The sequence below is a fragment of the Stigmatopora argus genome, chromosome 22 (assembly GCF_051989625.1).
Source record: "Stigmatopora argus isolate UIUO_Sarg chromosome 22, RoL_Sarg_1.0, whole genome shotgun sequence".
NCBI lineage: Eukaryota > Metazoa > Chordata > Actinopteri > Syngnathiformes > Syngnathidae > Stigmatopora > Stigmatopora argus.
Window position 1 is genome coordinate 2,248,485 of NC_135408.1, and position 23,192 is coordinate 2,271,676.

Sequence of the window (23,192 nt, forward strand, 5' to 3'; positions counted from 1 at the left end):
TGGTCAAAGATTCAACCAGAAGCTTGCCAGAAGCTTGTGGATGGCTACCAAAAGCGCCTAATTGAAGTGAAAATGGCCAAGGGACATGTTACCAAATATTAGCGCTGCTGTATGTATATTTTTGACCCAGCAGATTTGATCACTTTTTTCTGTTCACCCATAATAAAGTCATAAAAGAACCAAACTTCATGAATGTTTTTTGTGACAAAGAAATATGTGTTCCAATCACTCTATCAGAGAAAAATCAGAGTTGTAGAAATAACTGGAAACTCAAGAGCCATGACATTATGTTCTTCACAAGTGTATGTAAACTTTTGACCACAACTGTATGCATTGTACTGCCTTTTATACTATTGTATCATTCTCATTCACAAGGGAGAGAACATATTTTTAACTACCATTCATGCAGCCACCAAATTGGAATACAATTCATTATATGGTGCTGGTTTCCATCTTAGTTGTGCTAATTTGCATGGTCGGCCAGATAAGATTTTTAGATTATAAAGAGATCAAAGAGGTGGTGTTGCACATGTAAAGGGTCATTCTAATACTATGAAATTCTTCGTACATCACTTACAGTACGCCAACAGCATGTATCAAGTTTACAAGTTTGTGAGTGGCACTTTGTTCATCAGCCATAAATCGATTCTACAGTCTAGCATTGGAATCTCCAATTCCTCCTGTAATGAAAAGAAATTAAAAAAAATCTCAACTCACTAAGGCAAATAATGACTTTGATGGTCACAAAACTGTGACATCACAGACGATGAGTGCTCCTTTCATAATTTTCTATAACATTTTTTTTCATTCATTTCCAAATTGTAGCTCTTCTGCAGCATTCCTCTTCAGAGCTTCCACTCTATTTCATATTCAGCTTGTGCTTTGATAGATTGAATAAAAGCTTCTTCTCTCTTGAATGTAACAAGTAATAACACTGGGCCAGCTTTCTCGGTCATTCAGGACGGTGACCTGAAACACAAAGCAGCTTTGATGTGCTGGCCTTGTCCTGAGAAATATAAAAGTGGACACGCATGATGGGCACAGCGGTCCAAGGCAGAGATTAGGTTGTGTTTGGTTAGCGATTCCAGCGCTCTGCCGTGACGTCCGTGTTTGTAGAAACACCTATAGGGGGGTTAGCTTGATAAAGTGGAAATAAATTGAAATAGCAGCGAGGCCAGGCAAGGACAAAAAGAAGCAGTGGTATTGGAAGAGCAAACCTTTCGGTTTACGAATCTCCTGGATGTCAATGTTGTTTGTCCTGAAAGTCAATTAATTAAATTGTGTATAAACTGCAAAACAAAACAAAAGGAGGTGGGAGGGTTGAGTTGCACCACCAAACGATTTCATACTCCCAATGTCTGGGCGTGTACACCAATGATTTATGCATCGAGACACAGTCATTTCTGGCCAAATTTGTTTTTTTCTTTTGATTGCGTCATCCAGTTTAGTGGTATCATCTGGTTCGATACAGTTCAAACATGCAGAAGGTGAAAGTGCAGTCAATACATTTCACTTCAAGAGACCATATTTAGGGATAAAACAGAATGCAATGGCCTTCATGATTATCTTGTTTTGCGAGTATTCACTAATATGAAAATCCTGATCTTAAAGAAGTATTTGTTTTTCATTTTAAATGAATTGGGAGTTTCAATTTGTTGGTGTCGTAAACTATTTTAGATATAAGAATAACATAAAGGCGGCCCGGTGGTGCGAGTGGTCAGCGTGTCGGCCTCACAGCTCTGGTGTTCTGGGTTCAATTCCAGGTTGGTCCAGCTGTGTGGAGTGTGCATGTTCTCCCTGGGCCTGTGTGGGTTTCCTCTGGGTACTCTGGTTTCCTCCCACATTCCAAAAACATGCATGGTAGACTGATTGGACACTCTAAATTGCCCCTAGATATGAGTGTGAGTGGGTATGGTTGTCCGTCTCCTTGTGCCCTGCGATCGACTGGCCACCGATCCAGGGTGTCCCCTGGCTCTGGCCTGGAATCAGCTGGGATAGGCTCCAGCACCCCCCGCGACCCTAATGAGGATGAAGCGGTTCAGAAAATGAGATGGGATGAGATTATTATGATTGATGGTGATGATATTATTATTCAATAAGTAAGGCTTTTTTCAGCCTCCATTGGTTTCACTTACTAACCGTATTTAATAAACAAACAGTTTTAAAACCCGTCAATATTTTTCCGAGTTAAGGGTATTTTTGTAGCGAAAATAATTCACTTGCGGTTCGCTCTAACAAACAACACCAGAAAAGTTTCTGTTCTAAGATGTCCCTTGACAACGCTAAATCCAAATTTTACATCTAGCTGTGTATATGATATCTATAGACTGAAGATAGCGCACTCTGAAGGGGAGGGGCTAGAGCGCATTTCCTTATTTGGGGTATCACTACCACGAGGGGAAAGCGCGCACACACTTCAAAGTATCTCTTTTGTATCTTTAATCCACTATGCCTTCTATGACAAGATTAACGTTTCGTTTATTAAATAAAAAAATAGTGAATGAAAGGTCTCTCTGGTGGAAATACCGTACCCCTAACGTCACTGTGTTTATACTACACACCCTTACCGCCCCTCCCTCCATGAACGTATCAAAAGCACTAAGTCTGCTTCACAGCGCGAGATTTCATCAGTAAGCACGGCGTGTCGCTTTACACTACTTCTCTGCGCTTACAATCTAAAGGCATTCAAGGTAATAAACATTTTCATTTGCAAAAATTTGTTTTTATTTAGGAAATTCTTCTTTTCCCAGTCACCCGAGTAGACTGATGCAATAATAACCGCTTTAAAAAAAAAAAAGTTGCGGCCTGTTGTTTGCAGTGAAATTAAATTAATAGAAGCATAGAAATAATTTTAAACCTATAGTCTTTCTTCAGTTTTAGTTGCCGTAACGATTTACCACTTTTTTGCTTTTATCTTTTTGAGCGGGCAATCGGCTGACGTCATAACTCGAAAACCTTTCTAAAATCCATAGTTAAATGCGCGGTTTTTGTTAGATATGAAATGTATCTGCGTTTTGCGTCTTTAAACGTAAAGTTCCGTTTCGAGGCGCTGGTTTAGTCCCATGTTTTCATTCATTGTTTTGGTACTACGTACGAGTAAGGCGTGGAATTACGGCGATGCCACATTCAAAGCCTCCCTCTAAGATCGGTTTCCCCTCTATAATATCAGCAATGACAAACTAAATCGTGGTATTCCGTGGAACAGTAGCAGCGGCTTACGACTAGTCACACTAAATGCTTTGAAACTATCGTAAAATACAACTGCAGTTTTTTTCTTTTACCATAAACGTCAGACCCGTAGGAAATTACGACGCTATTTCTAACAGTGAAAGCAACACTAGCAACCAGAGTCGGTGGAATCCACGTAGCTCGCTACTATTTCTGTATGTCACAGACACCGTATAGTGGCTTGTTAAAAAGGGTAAGTAGATTTTCTTTTCCTTTTACGCCCTAACATTGTAGTTTACTATTACTCCCGTTTTTAAGAACAATTTCCCGGCTTTAATAGGGACTCATCCTTCCGGTTAGTGTTGCCCTGTTGTAGAGTAGACTGGCACGCGTGTGTTGCATCAGCCTATGTTTAGACACGATGTTCCCAAAATGAAGAACAAATGATCGGACAGTTTGACTAAAACACCTAAGAATTGATGTCTAATAATCGGTATTAACAATCACCCCCACTTAGACAGATGTCGATATTAAGTTTGTTGGATTTCGGGTTGTTTATAGATCAAACGGGTTATTACTTGCAATAAGACAGTACCCAAGTATACAAAGGGCGATGTTTCCCTGTCACTAACTATTTTACTTTGTATCCTGTATGATGTGAGTTGTTTTAAATTATACATGTTTGCAGAATAAATCGTGTGTGATTGAATGATTCATTATGGCGAATTGCAATTGGTATTTAGACAAGGTGTGTTTGTCCACACAGCCAAAAAATGTCAGGCACCTCAGAAATTATTGGCCGGTTTAATGCAAGACTGGTTTGATGTTTGAAAGGATTTATGAAATAACAGGAATATTGTTGTTTGGCAAGGAAGTAGAGGTAAGATTGGACCCCAAAAATATCCAGCCCGACCCAGCCCCTGGGTATTAAAGCCTGAGCCCGGCGAATTAACTTGATTTGTAGGCCCGACCCAGAAGCAAACCCGAAATTTCATATTTTATTTGTGAGGACTCGGGACTCCCGAGGCGGTAGAAGGGATGATTTTTGATAACAAATTAAAGCCTGTCTTTAGTTATGAAATCTAAGTTAAACAATACTGTATTACACATCTTTTATATGATAATATAGATGTTTGACGATCATCACTTTTGCCAGTACAACTGTTTAAATGCCTGCTCAGCGTCAAGGTGCCGGTCTTTTTGCTCTCGTATGAAAGCAAAGCGCCACATTGACTACATTCAGCGAAGCCAATGCAAGTTTCTATCGCATATTAAACAATCAATTTGAAGCTTTCCCACACCTCACTCTTACCGGTGTGTGTTTGTCTTTTCTGTTCTCCTGTCTTAACTTTATCCTTAACTTTTTGCTCCTCCAGTCAGGCTCGGGCTCGGACTTAAGATCTCACCTCTAAAAAAAGGGATTTGTGTTTATACTTGTCAAATGTGAATAATGTAGTTCAAAGTGAAGTTGAAGAGGAAGTAGGCAGTTTTTGCAACAGGAAAAATGCACCACTATTCTTAAATGTGTTCGGAAATATATTTTTGATGATCAGCCAGCGAGTATTTTACTTGTTAAAATAAGGGTTGGCTGACATTTGGTTGTCTCCCTAATGCAGTGGTTCCCAAACTGGGGGGCGTGCCCCCCTAGGGAGGCGTAAAGAGAATTCAAGGGGGGCATGAAGTCACCTGCTAAAAAAATGTTTAAATAGATTAAAAGAATAATAAAATCAAAGAACAAATATCTGCCATTAAATACATGCAAAATATGATTATAGCAGTCACTCCAACGGTCCAACCCGTTTTCTATTAACAGAGATCTGTTTTCCTGAACAATGCTAAGAAATAAATGCAATAAAATAAAATAAGTTCACATGAGCAAAAGAGGAAGTGGGAGGGGGGGGCGTGCGGGTCTACTGGAAGCAAGAAGGGGGGCGTCAGGTAAGATAGTTTGGGAACCACTGCCCTAATGTCTTTGATGACTCACACTGACTTGACGAATGAATGATCATTTTACCTTACGGATAATGGTTAGCGGGCAGTTAGGCAGGTGTAGTAGTATAGTAGTAGAGAATGAACAATGTTTTCTGAATTCACTCGGAAATGATGCAATAAATACTTCACTTTCAAACTACAGCTCAAAGCGGACTTCTATGATGTCACGTGTGTTGCTATGATCTGGACATCGCTGCTGCAAAAAAATCTTTGAACCTCTTTCAACTGCTTTATACTGGAAAGAGTCTTTAAAACTCCCACTTCAACTCCTCTAAGCAAGCAACAAAATGTGTAGGAATGGATTTTTGGGGAGGGGTTAGTTGATGGTGGCACTACGTTTTGAAATAAAACCCCAAATTTGAGAACCAATCAAACTGTCTGCAAACAAGACCATACACAAACAAAAGACAAAATGATAAGTGAATGTTAATTTTAGCTTTCATAGCAACCAGAATGATAAGGAAAACATTATCATGACATTGCTCAAACTAATTTTACATTTTCCTATTTTAATTTAGAAAATATGGAATGTTAGACTGACATTTTCACATTAAATACCTAAAAATAATTGTGACACGTTAAATGCCATGCATGCAATAAAAGAAATGTAACCGACACAGGGGACCTGTCTGTTATTTGCCACAAGAATTCAAGCAAAAATACGGAATTAGGCGACAATAAACAAGCCATTTAAAAAAAAAAAAAAAAGGAAACCATGTCAAAATAAAATGAAGGAAGTAAAAGGTAATAGATCCCAATATGGAGCAAAACTGATCTTTCTAAATCTAATTGCTTTTGTTTATCATTCAACATCTGTGTAGAATTTACTACATTTAAAGTGTGTAAACCAACCTTTCAAAACTTGATTAATTCAGTATGGTACATGATGTACAGTTTACTTTTGAACTGTTTGACATGCAGGAAAAATGGTCAATCTCATGTAATCTTGGATAGTTTTCAATCAGTGAATTAGATTAGATAACTTTATTCATCCCGTATTCGGGAAATTTCACTGTCAGTCGCAAGAGGATGAGAATACAGACACAGGAAAAGACATTTTAGACATAAATAAATAAGTTAATAAATAAATATGGTCCCTCAGTTGTCACATTTTCTAGAAGAGAATTTCTTGTAACCTGCTTTGATTCCACTCTTTTCTTTCTGGGTCATCACTGATGAGACAACGAAGACATTCCCATTTTTGTCACACTCCATCTCCAGGCGAGCTTTGGCAGCAACACTTGCGTCTAGCCAGGTGACTTATGAAGGGTCGCCCGGTTCGGGCTTACTGGTCGAACGGTCAGCACGTACTCTCGTTCAAAGGCAAGCGCCCCCTTAGGCAAACAAGTCGAGCCTTTATGATAAGCCATAGCTTCCCCTACATATACAAACATACTTTGTGACTCTAGGGGTCTCCTGAGCTAGGTAATGTTTTTGTTCTAATCCAACTTCCAGGTTTTATGCAAGGTCACATTGGCGATTTTCATTGGTTGTTTAGTCTTGCGGCTACTGGACATTGTGTTCTTTCCGTGCTTGGCTTTTAACCATTACTATTGAAACAGAAAGGCCTCATTCAATTGTCAATAAAACTGTTGACCCATTCCCAATCTTTTCTTGAGCCAAGGCACAATGGAAAATTGACATCAAAATACGAGAAATATGTGTAAACAAGTTCTGTCACTACACGTCCGTTGTATGTCAGAACCGTCCTAAATGCATCGATGTTCATCTGGCTTTTTGAAGCGCCGGTTTGCTACTAATTTGATCACCTACGTTGGTTATGGTCAATAACAAGGCAAGATATGTAATATTTACAATGTGAGTTGATTGCAGAAGTGTGTTTTGGCTATAATTAGATTAAGTTGTTGTTGCTTTTGCAGCTAATCTTCTTAGAATCTACAGCAGCTGTCACTACCTTGTGGAAAGGCGACATTTTACGCAGAAGAAAGTTGGGCCTTCAGAATGCTTCTAAATTTTAGTATGAAGAAAATGGTGCTCGTCTGTCATAGTTTGCGAAGTAAAGCGGAAGGGCACATTCCTATAGCCGCGCCTCGGTACAACCTGATTTAGACAGGGCCTATGATTATTTTGCCGTGTTGTGTGGGAATGTGGGAGCGCGACCTTCATGTTTATTATCATGGAAGCTCTTTGGTGTTTTATTTCATTGTTCGCAACAAACCTTAGCGGGCAGGATATTGTCTTTGAAAGAAAGAGCTAGGACATCCTTTGATCATTCTCATATACTGTCTTTAATATTTTATCTTGGAATTTGCCTTTTGTACAGAAATATTTTGGTACGCTGCGGAAAAAGACGAGACCCAAATTAGTTGAACGTTTATTTTTTTGTAGCTGGAATATTGTTTGTCCATTGGGACTTTTGAATAAACACATATTTGTAAGTACATAGCTATAAGCACCAACATGGAACGTTCAGAAAGCAACCATTTGAATAACTAACAGACTACTAAAGCTTGGGACAAAAATTTGACTAACTTTACATGCTTTTCATGTTACCTTTGTGCTAAACTGAGTCAGTGTGTGTCTTCCTGACTGCGCAATACTACACTCCGTTTACGACAACTTTTACTGTTTTGAATAATCATTAACGTTTTGTGTCAGTGTAGCTCTTGAGTCAGTGTCATTATAAAATGAACCAGTTTGATGCGCATGGGAAGTGTTTGCGGTTGATGAAACGTAACATAAAAAATATTTCAAAGTGAAATGTAGGGTTTTACGATTTGTAGATTGTGGAAAAAAATCTTGGTGATCAGCTACTGCTTGGTCAGATTTCTAACCGTCACTCAAAATTAGTCCTATTTTGGTGATTTCTGGGGGATTTATTACATCCCAATGAGGTCAACTGTAAAGCTAAGCACACGTAACAAAGAAATGTACAAATATTTTGAATAATAGAAGTTACTGTACAAAGATGACCAATTAAAAAAAAAATACTTTACATTTTTTGATTGACTGCCAGTTTAACAGTACAAAGTAATTTTCAAGTGTAGAAGCCATTGTATAAAAACTACAAAGTAAAAAAAACAAACATGATAACAACCTAAAAAAAATACAACTAAAATAAAGAAACAAGATCTAAGGATCTAAATAAAATCATTTTTTGGCCGTGATTATCCAGCTCTCGAGATACGTGTTAATAATTAAACAAATCTTTTGGAAACAAGGTTCACATGTTCATGTACGTCACCCAACATCATGGTCTGTCCTTGCATGAAACTTCGAGGACTCGCTCGCTTCGAGGAATCGCTCGCTTCACGTTAAGTTACCTTTCTTTTTGTGATGTAAATGAATATTAATAATATTTTACGAATGTCGGTTTCGACACTCCATAAGGACACCTTGAAAGATTGCATGAGGAAGTTGAAAATGTTGATTTGAAAGTCTCAAATTACATTCTGCTCCACACTTGTTGTACACAGCCGGAAAATTTCAACGCGGTCGTTAGCACACGGTCTCATTGCACGTGTCAGTGGGCCGTGCCCTACGTCAGCACTGTTTGCCCATCAGGTCATTGAGGAGTCAAGCCAAGCCCCCTTATTTTCAGCAAACGGACATGGTATCTGTCATGGTTGCGTGTTGTTATGAATGTTTGGCAAGCGTGTTTTTTTGTTTTTATGCAGGCGTCCCTTTGTCATCCTTCAGATTGGCGTGGGACACTTCATTGTTGGGACAAATTTCAATCCATGTATTTTTTTAACAGGAAAATTGTGACCTGGATTATCATGGTCATTACGGTGATCGTTTTTTCCACTTGGTGGCTTCACTACATTGCAGATTTTTTCCCCTGAAAATAAAGTTCACAAAAATATAATAATAATAATCGGACATAGGCCCTGTCGTCATCATCAACAACAAAAGCCTATTTGTCATCACACCCAGAAACTGCGTATGACGAAATTGGTAGTGCTTCTCCATAAGGTGCGTTTTCTCGGCAAAAGACCCAATAAGTGATAATTTCGGACTCGTAATTTGGCATTTTGCCGTTACGGATACATCGCATCACCCCCCCGAGCGGATCACTTACCTCTCACTGTCTTTCACCTACCTTCAGTCAGCCAGTAGGAGGCAGATCACCGCCCAAACGTCTTTTCATATTACCTCACCCCGAAGTTATTACACAGAAGGGATTATGTGTTGTGTTACCGCAAGTTTAGAGTCCTGATGGATGTGGGGAAAAACTGTCCTTAAGCCTATTTGTCCGTACTTTGTTGAAAAAAACCATAAATTATAAAAAATGAAATGAAAAAATATGAACTCCCCTGTTTCCCGTGTGCCACTATAAAAGATGGAAAACAGGTCTGTCACTACACTTGGCGCCAATGGAAAAAATCCGAAAATAGAGCTTTCTAGGCCCCCGTGAGGGTGGATTTTTATCAGAAATGCAAGCCCCGTGCGACATGACAAGAATTATCAGTTGATTATCAGTTCATCCTACTTGGTGTTTTTTCATTTATCGCAGCCATATCTGGTCTGAATTAACTGCGATATTCGAGGGATTACTTCTGAATTAACTGCGATATTCGAAGGATTACTGTACATACCTGCAGTACTTTCTAGTCTGATCATGCGATCTTCCCCAATCACGTCACGTCTTTTTCAGAGGAGCGGAATCTTGTAATACTGATGTTTTTTTTTTAATGTATTTGTTTATTTCTGAATATTAACTCGTTGGCTGCCATTGGCGGTAAAAGACGTTCAATCCAGTTTGACTGGGGCCCTGGCAGCGATGGAAATCGACATGGAAATCACAATCAAGAGCTCTATTCATTACATTGCATTATTTCTTATATAAATTCATATATTCCACATAGTAAAATATATATATACCGTATGCTTTATATTAGATATTTTTATACTTCCAGTAGTGAAAAAAACTTGGCAGAACAAAAAGTGGACAAAAAGTAAAACACGTTCAAATGATTTATTCTGGTTATTCACGAGAAGCGAACATTGAAATGTAATATTTATTCCCTTTTTTATGAAGAACTGATTTGCAAAAATGATGTTTTCACTTTTATAATCCTCTTATGTAAATGAATTTAAATGTTAGCTTTGTTCAAAAAAGTTTAGATGTGCTATTTTTCTCTCCATAATACATTTCCGGGCTTTCGGCTCAGATCCACATAATCAAGTGACTCTGATTCGACTCTAAATTTGAAACCGGAACACACCTAGTAGTACTTTTTACCTGTTGAAAGGAGTAATGGGAGCTAACGAATATATTTTACTACTTTAGTTCTTATTTATGTATTTATCTGCTGTCTCCCCTTGCTGTTACTTAGCTTCATCCAGCTGCTGTTTTCTTGTCCTGTGTTGATATTAGCTCGCAGATATGCAAGCCATGTGTTGCCCACACAGCCTGTGGCGTTCCCAGACCTTTCGTCCAATATTTCGACACATCTCTAACTACTGAGACAACAAAGCTCTCTACAGATTTGTTTTTTGTTCTTTTAACAAATTCAATCTATACTTGCTTTATTTTTTTAAGAGCAAAATTCAATTGAGTTGTACTATACCGCCAGGAGCTTTCGGCGTATCATGTGCTGACGAAGGTGGAGGCATGCATTCCGGGAAGTTGCGTAACTGTGCCGTACTCGGTCGGCTTTGTCATGTGGTGAGAATCAAATCTGGATCCTTTCCAAGTTCCAATTAGTTGCTGGTGAGGGGAAGTTTTCTCAAAAGCCGGGCAAGGAGAGCTCTAGCTTTAAATAAACTTACACTTTATTTGAGAAATACCCATTGAAATACGATTTAATATACCCAAAAAATGTATTCCCATTTTTTTTATCCGCAAGGATAGCACTGTGATGTTCTATAAGTTCAATAAGGCTGCAACTAACAATTATGTAATCAATCTTGAACTCATTTTTGTATTTATCGATGAATTAGGTTGGGAAAAAATTTCCATCATAATTTTGAATTTACATTGTAGAAAATTCAGTTTGAATTACTGCTTTGGTCCTTAAGATGTCAAAAAAAAAAAGCAAATATGTAATTTTTTTTCTCAGGGTCAAAATAAATGTTTTCAATTCTATTTTGATTAAACGAAGCCTTATTGCTGAGGACGAGGGAAATTCATCAATTTTACCAATTAGTTCTTGGAATTTCAGCATCTCAACAACTAATGTTCCTACCAATAAAACTACTAATCTGACTTTTTTGATTACTTCTGAAATGTTAGTTAAAACCAACAACTTAATCCTAACCAATGTTTGTGCACGATAAAAAAAAATGCTGTAAAAACGCTGAAAATAATTACCAGACTAATAACATTGCCTTCTAGTCTTTTTAGATCAATAACTTAGGGATTACTAATCACAGCTCTATAAGTAACTTTGGTATTACACACGTATCGTTTCTCTTAAATTAAAAAAAAATATATATATATATATATATATATATTCCTTTCCAGAGAAGTCAAAATCTGCCTATAAGAGTTCTCAAGTGACCAAGGTAATATGTGCGAAGCTAGTGAGTCTAAGCATTTTTGGGATAGACGAAGCCGAGTTGAAGTCGCCACAGCAACGGCTTTCAGCTGGAATGGAAAGGATGCAATAATCTGTGCTGCCCACTGCCAAGTACAGAGAAAGTTTGGCACTTCCCGAATAGTGAACTTTTTGTTTTCTTCTTGCCTCCTCCCAGGCTGCAAAATACTGCAACCTGCCTTATCGCGTCCACCTACGCTGACGGACCAATCACCGACGGCCTCACCTTCGCCATCTGCGCCTAGCTTCTCCGCTTCCACGCCGTGTGTCAATCACACCCAGCCGCCGCACTCGAAAGATCAAAACACATAGCGCCCACGCGTGTTCTCAACAAACATGGCCAACAAGCTGTCCCAGTTCGGCAAGAAACTTCTGCGTCGCCGCATCCTGGACTTTTCCAGCGAGGAGACGCGCTTCGCCCGCTGCCTGTCCACCTTGGACCTCATCGCCTTGGGGGTGGGCTCCACGCTGGGCGCCGGCGTCTACGTGCTGGCCGGCGAGGTAGCCCGGGAGAAGGCCGGGCCCGCCATTGTCCTCTGCTTCCTCATAGCCGCGCTGTCCTCTATGTTGGCGGGCCTGTGCTACGCCGAGTTCGGAGCCCGTGTCCCCAAAACGGGCTCTGCATATCTCTATAGCTACGTGACGGTGGGGGAGATTTGGGCCTTCATCACGGGGTGGAACCTCATCCTCTCATATGTGATCGGTACGTATTTTAGCCCTATCCATGTGGAATGCATATTGACTTAGAGAGGTGCCTTCATTTTCTGAGTTAAGAGCAAAAGCTTGGCCGATTTTGTCTGTCTGTTGTGCGAGCCACAATGTGAGTGATGAGACATGCTAATACTAAGGGGAAGTAAAAGGTATGGTTTATACAATATGTGGGCTAAGAGCAATGTTCCCTGCGCAATTGGGCACTACTCTCGTCTTCTCTGCGCACAGCAAATCATATGGAGCGCACAAAATAAAATCCCATTAAAAAAAAAAAAAAAATTTGCTGTGAGGCCGACGCGCGAACCCCTCATCCGCCGGGCCGCCCATTCATAGATATTAATCATTACATGTTATTATTACTAAATCATTTATGTGTAGTAGACATACACCTGCTACTGGTGTGTGCCCATAGCGAGCAATGATGATGTTGCTCACACTGGTACTCAGTGTGCTCAGGGAGGTTGTCTTTCTGCCCAGACAAACAAAAAATTAGAGGGAAAATTGGCTAAGAGAGACACAGACTTGCAACAACACAAATACGAAATGATAATGTATGCAAGGCGATGTGTATATGATAAGATAATTTAATTTTTGTGCCGATTTGTGATTATATTGGCAAAGGCATTTTTAAGGTCAGCGATAGAGAAAATGTTGGTTGATCTTTGTGATCAGCTGCAACGTATATCGACAGATGATTGTTAAACGTATTAAATCTATTTGGGGGTAGTAAATCAACACTAAACGGGCATAACCAAAAATTTAGAAAAAAAAACAAGTTTAAAAGTCATCATGAAAAGAATCACATGATGAGAAAATAAATTGAGATCCTTTTTGGGCCAGACTGCCCAGCACTAATTTCCAGGGTGTTGAAGTTTTAATGTGCATGGAAGATTTTCACTAATAGTGAATAGTTTGTAAAAGTACCCCCTGTGGTAATTGATTTCTTTGTTGCAGGTACTGCAAGTGTTGCACGTGCATGGAGTTCGAATTTTGACAACCTCGTGGAGCAGAAGATTTCAGTCTTCTTCAAAGCCTCCATGACAATGAAGGTGCCCGGAAAAGTGTTGGCCGAGTATCCTGACCTATTTGCCCTCATCCTGGTGCTCCTGCTCACCGGTGAGTCTTCTTTGTCTAAAAACAGTAAATTAGTATCTATGCCAGTGGTGTCAAACGTACTCCCTGCAGCTGGAAGTAGTCCATCAGGGTGTGTGCCCAATTCGGCCCGTGGGGTTGGCCTACCTGACGGGCACGTTGTAGCTCGGGGTTTACCCGGAAATGCAACGCATTGTCTGTCACCTTAAAGTTTCATGCATGTTGTTGTTTTGTGCATATAAGCCATACCCTTGATTTAGTCATAATTTTTTGTCTGACAAATGTGGCTTATATGCGAGTAAATACGGTAAGTGTGTTTTTGACGGCTAAAAGCACTACGACCATATGGAAGTCAACTGACTCGCCACTGGTTTGGGATGTTTTGAATTGATTTACCGTAATGCTTGGAGTACGCAGGGAGGCTAATTTTTAGGGTGTGGTCATTTGAGCACAAGAATGCACTGCAGTCAGTCAAGTGGTCAGGTTCATTCAAAATCTGAATTTAGTGCTAATACAAGGCGCACACCGACTGATTGGGCACAGCGTCCATTTTAGAGAAAACTTTATACTTTTAAGTGCCCATCCTATAGTTGTGAAAATACACAGTAACGTATCTGGTGAAATATAAACTGGTCCGGCCCACGTGAGATTTAATTGCCACATTGTAGCCCAAAATGAGTTTGACAGCCCTTACTAGGATGTACTTTCCAACTGTAGTTGTTTTGATGAACATTAGTTGTTCAGGGCCATAACATTTTCTTCCCCTTTCAAAACAACACTGTATTAATTTCAAGGAAATTGTCCACCCTCAACACACACATCAAATGCAATTTAGCCAGAGGTACCACATCAACTACTCTGAAGGTTGCTGTGGCCAAGAGCTGAATTCATTTTGGCCGAGAGCCACATGGAGCTCGAGAGCCACGTGTTCGACACCCCTGCACCATTACCTCAACTTATAGAGGCCATATCTTGTTTTAACAGGCTGGATTTTCTGTTGATTTTCTTCGCACAGATTTCTTGCGTTACCCATGGCACTAGCAAAAGCCCCCTTAAATAAACTTATTACATAACCTTTGCTAGACACAAAATGCATGCACTTCTAACATTTTTAAACAAACAACATGAATCAAACTACACTGTCAGAAGGGTTTTGAAAGTATTAGCTACATTTGTATTAAAATCAAATGAATTAATGGTGTTTAAGCAACGTATGAACGACCCTCCTCCCTCTTTTCCTCAGGATTGCTGGCGTTCGGCGTCAGCGAGTCAGCACTGGTCAACAAGATCTTCACCGGAATCAACCTGGTGGTCCTGGGCTTCGTCATCATCTCTGGATTTGTGAAGGGGGACACGGCCAACTGGAATCTCACTCTGGACAACTACACCAGTTACCTGAACCACAGCAACAATAGCAAGTCAGTAGTTTGAGCTTTTTGGTTGTGTCTTGTGTTTGAAGGGGAAAACCAACTTTGCTTTTTGTCCATCGTACAGTGTTGAGGAAGAATTTGGCACCGGTGGTTTTGCCCCCTTTGGACTCACCGGCGTCCTCTCTGGTGCTGCCACCTGCTTCTACGCTTTTGTGGGCTTTGATTGCATCGCCACCACAAGTACGTCTTGAGTTCCTCAAACAGCGGCAGGCAGCGTCTAATGAACGCCACTGCTGTGTATTGTGGCAAATTTGTATCTGACTGTTAATAATGCACTCATGATAATGTGGCTCAAAGGCGAATTTCTATATTTCTTGGAACGTTTAGCAGGCATATTTTTTGACCAAAGAGCACGACTAGTGTCGTATTTTCTGTTTTGCTGCTGACCGCCAGAGAGTGGTGCTGAAACATACCTTCACGCATGCGCAGTCTGTTTCTAGACCAAAATGGTTACCATCGACCACAGTGTGAACCCCAACCGAGCATTTTCGGAACGTGGGGGTTGCTGGAGCCTATCCCAGCTCACTGCGGGTCAGAGGCGGGCGGACACCCTGAATCGGTTGTCCAGCCGATCGCAGGGCTCAAGGAGACAGACAACCATGCACACTCACATCCATACCTAGGGGCAATTTAGAGTATCCGATCAGCCTACCATGCATGTTTTTGGAATGTGGGAGGAAACCGGAGTACCTGGGGAAACCCACGCAGGCCCGGGGAGAACATGCAAACTCGACACATGTGCATATGACCTGGATTTGAACCCAGGACCCCAAAGCTGTGAGGCCAATGCGCTAACCACTCGCCCCACTGGGCCGCCCCAAGCATCGTTAGTATGTAAAAATATTTCTTAAGCACTTAGAATACGAAAAATTTAATAAAATGATATAAGTCATTAAAAAAGTTCTAAATTACTAAAAATTGTGTGTATATATAGGTGTGTATATGTGTAAACTGTAAATCTCAAAATGAATTCATTCATTTTCTGAACTGCTTTATACTCACAAGGGCTGCGGGGGGTGCTGGAACCTATCCCAGCTGACTTTCGGGCATGAGGCGGGGGGCACCCTGGGTCGGTGGCCAGCGACCTGCAGGGGACGAGGAGACAACCATTCACACTCATACCTTGGGGCAATTTAGAGCGTCCAACAAGCCTCTACCATGCATGTCTTTTGAATGTGGGTGGAAACCGGAGTACCCGGAGGATAACACGCAGGCCTGAGGAGAAAATCCAAACTCCACACAGGTGGACCAACCTGAATTTGAACCCAGGACCCCAAACTGTGAGGCCGACATGCTAACCACTCATACGCCTAGCTGCCCTTCAAAATGAATTAAAATTACAAAATCACATGTAGTAAATGTTGTAAACTTGTTACATGGCCCTTAGCCTGGTGCTTTTTCTTGCCAAATAAATTGAATTGAAATTGAAATTGAAAAATACAAATTGAAAAAAAAATAGACAACATGAACCCAAATAAAGTTGAGTTTCAGCAGAGTAAAAGACTTTGTGGCTGCCAGTTACTATGAAAACAACTTCTCTCAGGCGGTGTCATATTAAAAGTGGGCGTGTTTCCTACAATGCTTCTCATTGGATTAGACCGTAGCAGTCCCCGACCATGTATTTGCGTATTTGCGTGTCTTCTCACTGCGTGTGTGCGAGGCGAAAGTATTTTAGTTTAAGCGACTCTACATGAGTACAACACAGGTGCTATTTTTTCTGTAACGTCACATTGTGCCGCTTATCTTTTCACCCCAACAATCCGTGGTTTGTGATGTTGAGTTCTTCTCAGTTATAACCTTTTGTCTCTCGCAGGCGAGGAGGCCAAGAATCCAATGCGTTCCATCCCCATCGGCATTGTGGCCTCGCTGCTCATCTGCTTCTTCGCCTACTTTGGCGTATCCGCTGCGCTTACCCTGATGATGCCCTACTACCAGCTGAACACACAAAGCCCTCTGCCCGAAGCCTTCACACACGTGGGCTGGGCGCCGGCCCGCTACATTGTGGCTGTGGGCTCGCTTTGTGCTCTGTCCACAAGGTGAGGAAGGTGATTGCTAAAGATCAGTTGGCATAAATGCGAATGGCGCCAACCTGTTTGGCCTTCTTTCAGCCTGCTAGGGTCCATGTTTCCTATGCCCCGGGTCATCTTCGCCATGGCGGAGGATGGGCTGTTGTTCCGTTCGTTGTCCAAGATGAATCCTCGCACCAAGACGCCTCTCCTGGCCACCATTGTTTCTGGCATTGTTGCAGGTAAACCACCTCATTAAACAAATGCGTCTTTGTCACGGTGCCATGCGTCATGACGTCACATACTAATGGCGGCGGCAAGTTGTAGGTTCGTGCATCTGTGTTTGTGTGCGCATTTTAGCCGTACCCTCAATTCAGTCATCATTTTTTGTCCGACAAAAGCGGCGTATATGCAAATAAATACGGTAGTTTTTCTGTTAAGTGATAGAGAAGATTCATTTCCTAACTAAGTTATTGATAATTGTTGAATCACCCGTGACCGGACTTTTCGTCGAAAGACGTTTGGTCGACCGGACGTTTGGTCGACCGGACGTTTGGTCGACCGGACGTTTGGTCGACCGGACGTTTGGTCGCCAGGTTCGCTGTCAAATTATGACAGTTTACTGTTGATATTTTGATATTAGATATTTAGATATTAAACTCTCTCTCTCTCTCTCTCTCTCTCTCTCTCTCTCTCTCTCTCATGATTATAATTTTGAGAGCTGGTTTCAACAGTAAAAACCCCGGCGACCAAACGTCCGTTCTATCAAACGTCCGTTCTACCAAACATCCGTTCTACCAAACATCCGGTCGACCAAACGTCCGGTCGACCAAACGTCCGAGTACCGTATCACCATATCTATATTGTATCGTGAGGTATATAGAGATTTGTGATTTACAGGCTTACACTTAACCAATCAAACAATCAAACAGGAAAGACTACGGTATGGCAGAGCTGTCATTTAAAAAAAAACTACCTCACTCCACAGCTCTGATGGCTTTCCTGTTTGACCTCGGAGCCCTGGTCGACCTCATGTCCATCGGAACCCTCTTGGCGTATTCGCTGGTAGCCATCTGTGTCCTCATTCTCAGGTAAATAAAAATGCAAAAACTATGAACGTTCTTCTCAATACCCCTACCATATATAAATTATCTTTCTTCATATAAAGGTACCAGCCCAGTACGCTGCCCTCGTCCAGCCAGACGGAGAAGCTGGTGGAACTGGTGGAAGGCGAGAAGGTGGCCGTGAGCGGCGGGGACAGCGGCGACGAGTACGCAGAGAGCGAGGAGAGGCCCCTCAAGGAGGCGTTCACCTTCAAGCTGCTTTTGTGCCCCAGCTCAAAAACGCCCACCGATACCTCAGGGAAGATTGTTTACGTGACCACCGCCGTCATCTGTAAGTACATTACAACGCAGTACCCGGTAATCACCATTTATAAGCTTGACCCTGCTTTCCTGTGTGCGTGCAGCTGTCCTCATCACCATTCTGTGTATCGTCCTGGCTAACTTACTGCCAGAGCTGCTGGCCGGCCATGCACCCACGGTAGCGTCTTGTGTTATTTTGGCTTTGCTGTGCACCGCCTGCCTTATCGTCATCTGGAGGCAGCCCGAGAGCAGAGAAGCTCTGACCTTCAAGGTATATCCTAAGCACTGCTGCTCTCCTCTCAAAACACTACTCCCCCCTTTTATTTTGTATTACACTTCATTAAGCAACAGCGGCACTCTGTCACCGCAACAAAATAAGGGACATAACTCGTGTCCGTGCCCACGTTGTATGCGGGTCCTTTTCCAAAACAGTTTTTTTTTTCTACACCAGGAAAGCTTTCTCCAACAACAAAACATTTACCGTATTTTCTTTTTGTTTATAAATCGCACCAGGCAAAGAATGCTCAATGTGGACATGACATTTGGCCTCAGAATGATTCAATGAATAACAATGTTAAATGTACTACCATCTCTTTTTTTAGGTTCCTCTTCTTCCTTGGTTGCCGCTGTTTAGTGTCTTTGTCAACATCTACCTCATGATGCAGCTGGATCAGGGCACGTGGTATCGCTTCACTGTCTGGATGGCCATAGGTATGCTTGATGTTTTTTTGGGGCCATATGAGATAGGGAATGGAGAAATATTGGGATATTTTTTTGGGCTTCTCAAAACTTAACAGCAGTTGACTTGAAATCTACCATAATTGTCGGACTTTAAGTCCCACCTGAGTATAAGCAAATAATGCACAATGAAGAGGAAAAATAATGTTTTATTTTGGTGGGCATTTTATTTAATTTATCGCACACCAAGAACAAACATTAAAGTCAGGGTTGGTAATGCGGCAAAAATATTACGATTTTATACATTTTTATTTTTTAGATTGTTTAGACTAATTTACACATTATTGAACATTTTCCTCATATAAAATGTATGTAACCCTAAAAGGAAAAAAACACATTACAAGCCAAATGTGCTCTTTGAACAGGTTTTTATTTAATTAGTGCAATTTTGATGAAAATGTGAAAAACAATGAATATAAAGAGATTAAAATTGAACTATTCCAAGGTTAAAATAAAAATATGCTGAACATTAAATTATAGATTATACTATTACAAGATTCAAATTATGAAACAGTCATTTTGTTGCTTATTTTTCCTCCAACATGAACCGGAAGTTATTTGGTTTCTAGGGCATCAACTTTTGGCGACCTAAAGTCTGTGAGCACAACATTACTTTTTGTGTAATATTAGGAGATTTAAGTCATATTTGGAGAAAAGTCATACCATTTTGCGATTAAAAACATTATTTATTTTTGTGTCACTTGAACTGGAAGTTTTTCAGGGTTAGCAGGCATCAACTCTTGGTGACAATAAGTCAGCGTGAAAAATTACATTTTGGAATCATTTTGGAGGTTTATGTGCTTCCTGATGATAAAACTGATGAGAATGACTATTGTTAATATAGACGACGGTTTTAAATTAAAAGATTTTCAGGTGGTGCTGACCCCTGAGATTTTTTTCAATTCAAAGTGTGTGCCGCAGCTCCAAAAAAGGTTGGAAATCACTGGTCTATAGAGCCAGACGTGGCTTGTGAGCCGTATGTACAGAACCCTCACTATAGATGATTTAACCATTTGAGATCATCGAAATCCTTAAAATTCTAATATCGTCTCGTCATCCGCCTCTACGTTAAAGTACTAAAATGGAGAACAACCCACTTTTTCAGATAACTATAGCCTAAACAACATAACAATTTTTGCAGAAATACAGTATTAAAAAAAAAAAAATCCACTCACAGAAAATACCTATTCATGTTTTCTTTTCGGTTGTGACCTTGTCAGTTGACAGTTTCAAGAAAAGTATTTGGATGAGTAGGAAGTACAAATGCGTTTGTGTGAAAGTCCACTGTTATTTTTCCCTCACCTTGCCTATGCTTCCATTCTCTGGCTTTAGGTTTTGCCATCTACTTCTTCTACGGCCTGAGGAACAGCAGCGCCAACCGCTCCTCCCCGCGTAAATATGAGCCGGCTCTGCAGTCCAAGAGGCCCATTTACAAGGGTGCCCCCGACGACAGCGATGTGGAGGGCGCCGGCAACCCCTGATAGCTTTTGACTTGCTCCCGGAGGGAGGATGGGGTCGCCGACTTTGGACATTCACTAGCAAGGGAGGAGAGGCCAATTTACCTCTTAACACAAACGATATCTCCATTTTTTTTTGTAATCCATGCGTGTAGTTAGCCAGCTAGCCTTGTTTGACCATCAAACGACATCCCCCTCTTCCCTCTTGTCTGTCAACGGAGAAAGTGACGAGCTCATGACGCCGTGTGGGGAAGCCTCGGCTTCCCTTACGCATCACTTGATTGATTGCACCAGCCTGTTGCTTTGTGTCTGCTGTGTATGCGTGTGTTTTGGTTTGTGGAGACAGGGTAAATGCCGGAGAGAAACTAGTTTCATGCCGGGAGGTCAATAACGGCACACTTATCCAACGGTTTTTCCTTAGCGTTTGAGCAGATGAGTTTTGGTTAACAAAGCTATTTCCGGACAATGGTGGTCAACGGGGCATCAAATGAGATTGTTACAGTCAAACTTTAAATTTTGCTGTGACAGCTGGTTGGTTGTCACCCGCAAATTCAACTTGAACTACTCATTGATGGTCAGTGTACAGTAATCCCTCGAAAATAGCGGCTTCACTACATTGCAGATATTTTTCTTGGGGATTTTTTATTTTTATTTTTTCATAAAAATGAAAAAAACATAGGACTCCGCTTCAAATAGGGGTGACCCTACTTTTCCGTTTTTTGTTTAGGTCTACATTAACCGCGATAATCGAGGGATTACTTTACATCTAAATGTGTAGTTCTTGTGCAGGGGTGTGCAAACTATTCCACAAAGGGGCGCATTTGGTGCAGGTTTTTGTTACAACTGATCCAGCACAAACCTGTGAACCAATGAGGTTTCTTCTGAACCCAGCAGCACCTGCTGGCAATAAACTAATGACACCTTTAAGACACAGAAAATGTATCCTTTTCTTCTGTTGGAATGAAAACCTGCACCTACTGTGGCCTTTTAGGATTGATTTGGACACCCGTATTCTACGGTCGGTTGAATTCTCCTCGAGCCTCCTCACTCTAGTCTCGTTTTAAAAACATTTCAAGTCAGGTCAAGTACAACTTGTCTGTGTTTGAACCTCCAAAGCGGACATACTTTTGCGCCCCAATGTCACAATGTTGCAACAACAACATGGTTTTGAATGATAAAGCAGAGCTCACTGCGAGCAAAACCGTACTTGAAGCCGAAGTTCAGTCAACAGACTCGGGAGATTCCGCTGCTGTTAGATTCTTATCAATAAAACGCAGATTTCGTCCTGACGAAATGAAGTCAGTGCAGATGTGAGAATGCCAGTTGTGAAGTTAGCGCATCAAAACGTGGCGTCTTCCACGTTTGGTTTCGTTTGAAACTTGGCAGCTTTGTCAAGTTGTAGATTCTCTGCAGTAGAGCTGTTTTTTTCTTCATTTGATTGTGTGCATTAATCAACTTGTTTGGAAATATAGCTAGTTGGAAGGGGTGAGTTTTTGTCCTTTAGGGATGCCCGCAATATATCACCGGATGTGTAGAAGAAAATCAAGGAAATTTGAATATTAAAAGGTAATTTTGCAGCGCATTTAGGATTGCTACCAGAGAAACATGACAAAATGACAAAAGCAGATAATGTGAAAGATTGAATTATGATCATTCGGCATAAAGGAAAAAATTATATATAAACGTGTTTTTTTGGGTGTAACATGAAAACATCTTGAAAAAAAACCTTGTACTTGAATTTCACGGCAATTGATTAACAAGGTTAGTCTTAAAAATCCTGTTTTGTACTAAAATTGCAGCCTTTTGCTTTTAGCACATTGAAATGTTTCATTTAATGACCTTGTAACATTACTATTTTTTATTTGTATTCGAGATAGTGCGCTGGTTTTACGACCTAACTTATTCTTTTAAAACTTGACATTTTTCTCATGCATTATTTTTCTGATAATTACTGTATTCTGGCCAAATTTTTAGGATAAAATGTTTCTGGTGAGTTGCTATAACACTACATTTGGCAAATGTTTTTTTTTAATTGAAGCTTTTCATGTGATTGTCACAACATGTCTTGTTTTATAGGCCTTCAAAATTCAATTTGATTGGATTGTGCCCTGACATTAAAACACATCCTTGCTAATTCAGTCATGTGTTTTAGTATGTACATATTTTACATTTTTTGTTTGTTTTATGCAATTGAGGTAATCGTCCTTTCTGACCAAAATGAACTACTTCTCACCTGAAAGCAAGCACGACCTCTACGAGTTGGTCTATATCGTATCGTTTGAAAACAAAAATGTCCCCCTGCGTATAACTTATGTGCTTTACTGTATATTGTACAGTAGCTGTGTACAAGTGTATTTGTAAAATGTTGTAAATTAGACCACCCCAAAATCTGTTAGTATACTCAATGCCGCTGGAATTGAGGTTGAGGGATTCTTTTTCTCTCCAATGGGAATCTTGGCAGCAATACCTCAAAATATTCCTGACGGGAAAGGTCCAAAATTTGGGGGGAGAGGAAAAATATCTAAATCGTGAATAAGGCAAATGAGTCCACTTATCATGTTACATCCAGCCCTTGTGCCTTTATATTACAAACATCTCTTTATTGCTTTGATATCAATACAGTTGGTCTATTTTCTTCCTCGTTTGTTTCATAAAATGTACATATAGCTGTTATGTATAAACCGGGCTGTATGTTTTTTTAAAAATAAAATTCAAATATAAACCTTTTAAA

The 23,192-nt window shown here is 40.6% G+C and overlaps 1 protein-coding gene across 2 annotated transcripts; it reads left to right on the plus strand.

Moving 5' to 3' along the window:
• The first annotated feature begins 2,551 nt into the window (after nt 1–2,551).
• slc7a3a (solute carrier family 7 member 3a) lies at nt 2,552–23,192 on the plus strand. Of its 2 annotated transcripts, none has more exons than XM_077592251.1 (12): nt 2,552–2,690; nt 11,821–12,366; nt 13,329–13,490; nt 14,710–14,884; nt 14,961–15,076; nt 16,710–16,932; nt 17,005–17,144; nt 17,891–17,993; nt 18,071–18,297; nt 18,371–18,537; nt 18,869–18,977; nt 20,337–23,192. In XM_077592251.1, the coding sequence occupies exons 2-12, from the start codon at nt 12,000–12,002 to the stop codon at nt 20,483–20,485; spliced, it is 1,938 nt and encodes a 645-aa protein (XP_077448377.1). In that variant the 5' UTR covers nt 2,552–2,690; nt 11,821–11,999; the 3' UTR covers nt 20,486–23,192. The 2 variants fall into 2 exon arrangements, with proteins under 2 accessions (XP_077448377.1, XP_077448378.1); XM_077592252.1 differs by lacking the exon at nt 2,552–2,690 and adding an exon at nt 3,184–3,421.

Excerpts from the sequence above, each read along its gene's own strand:
- slc7a3a (XM_077592251.1), top strand. The coding sequence starts at position 12,000 with ATGGCCAACAAGCTGTCCCAGTTCGGCAAGAAACTTCTGCGTCGCCGC. Across the intron at positions 12,367-13,328 it reads CATCCTCTCATATGTGATCG|GTACTGCAAGTGTTGCACGT; the intron begins GTACGTATTTTA and ends TCTTTGTTGCAG. Across the intron at positions 18,538-18,868 it reads GAGAAGCTCTGACCTTCAAG|GTTCCTCTTCTTCCTTGGTT; the intron begins GTATATCCTAAG and ends CTCTTTTTTTAG.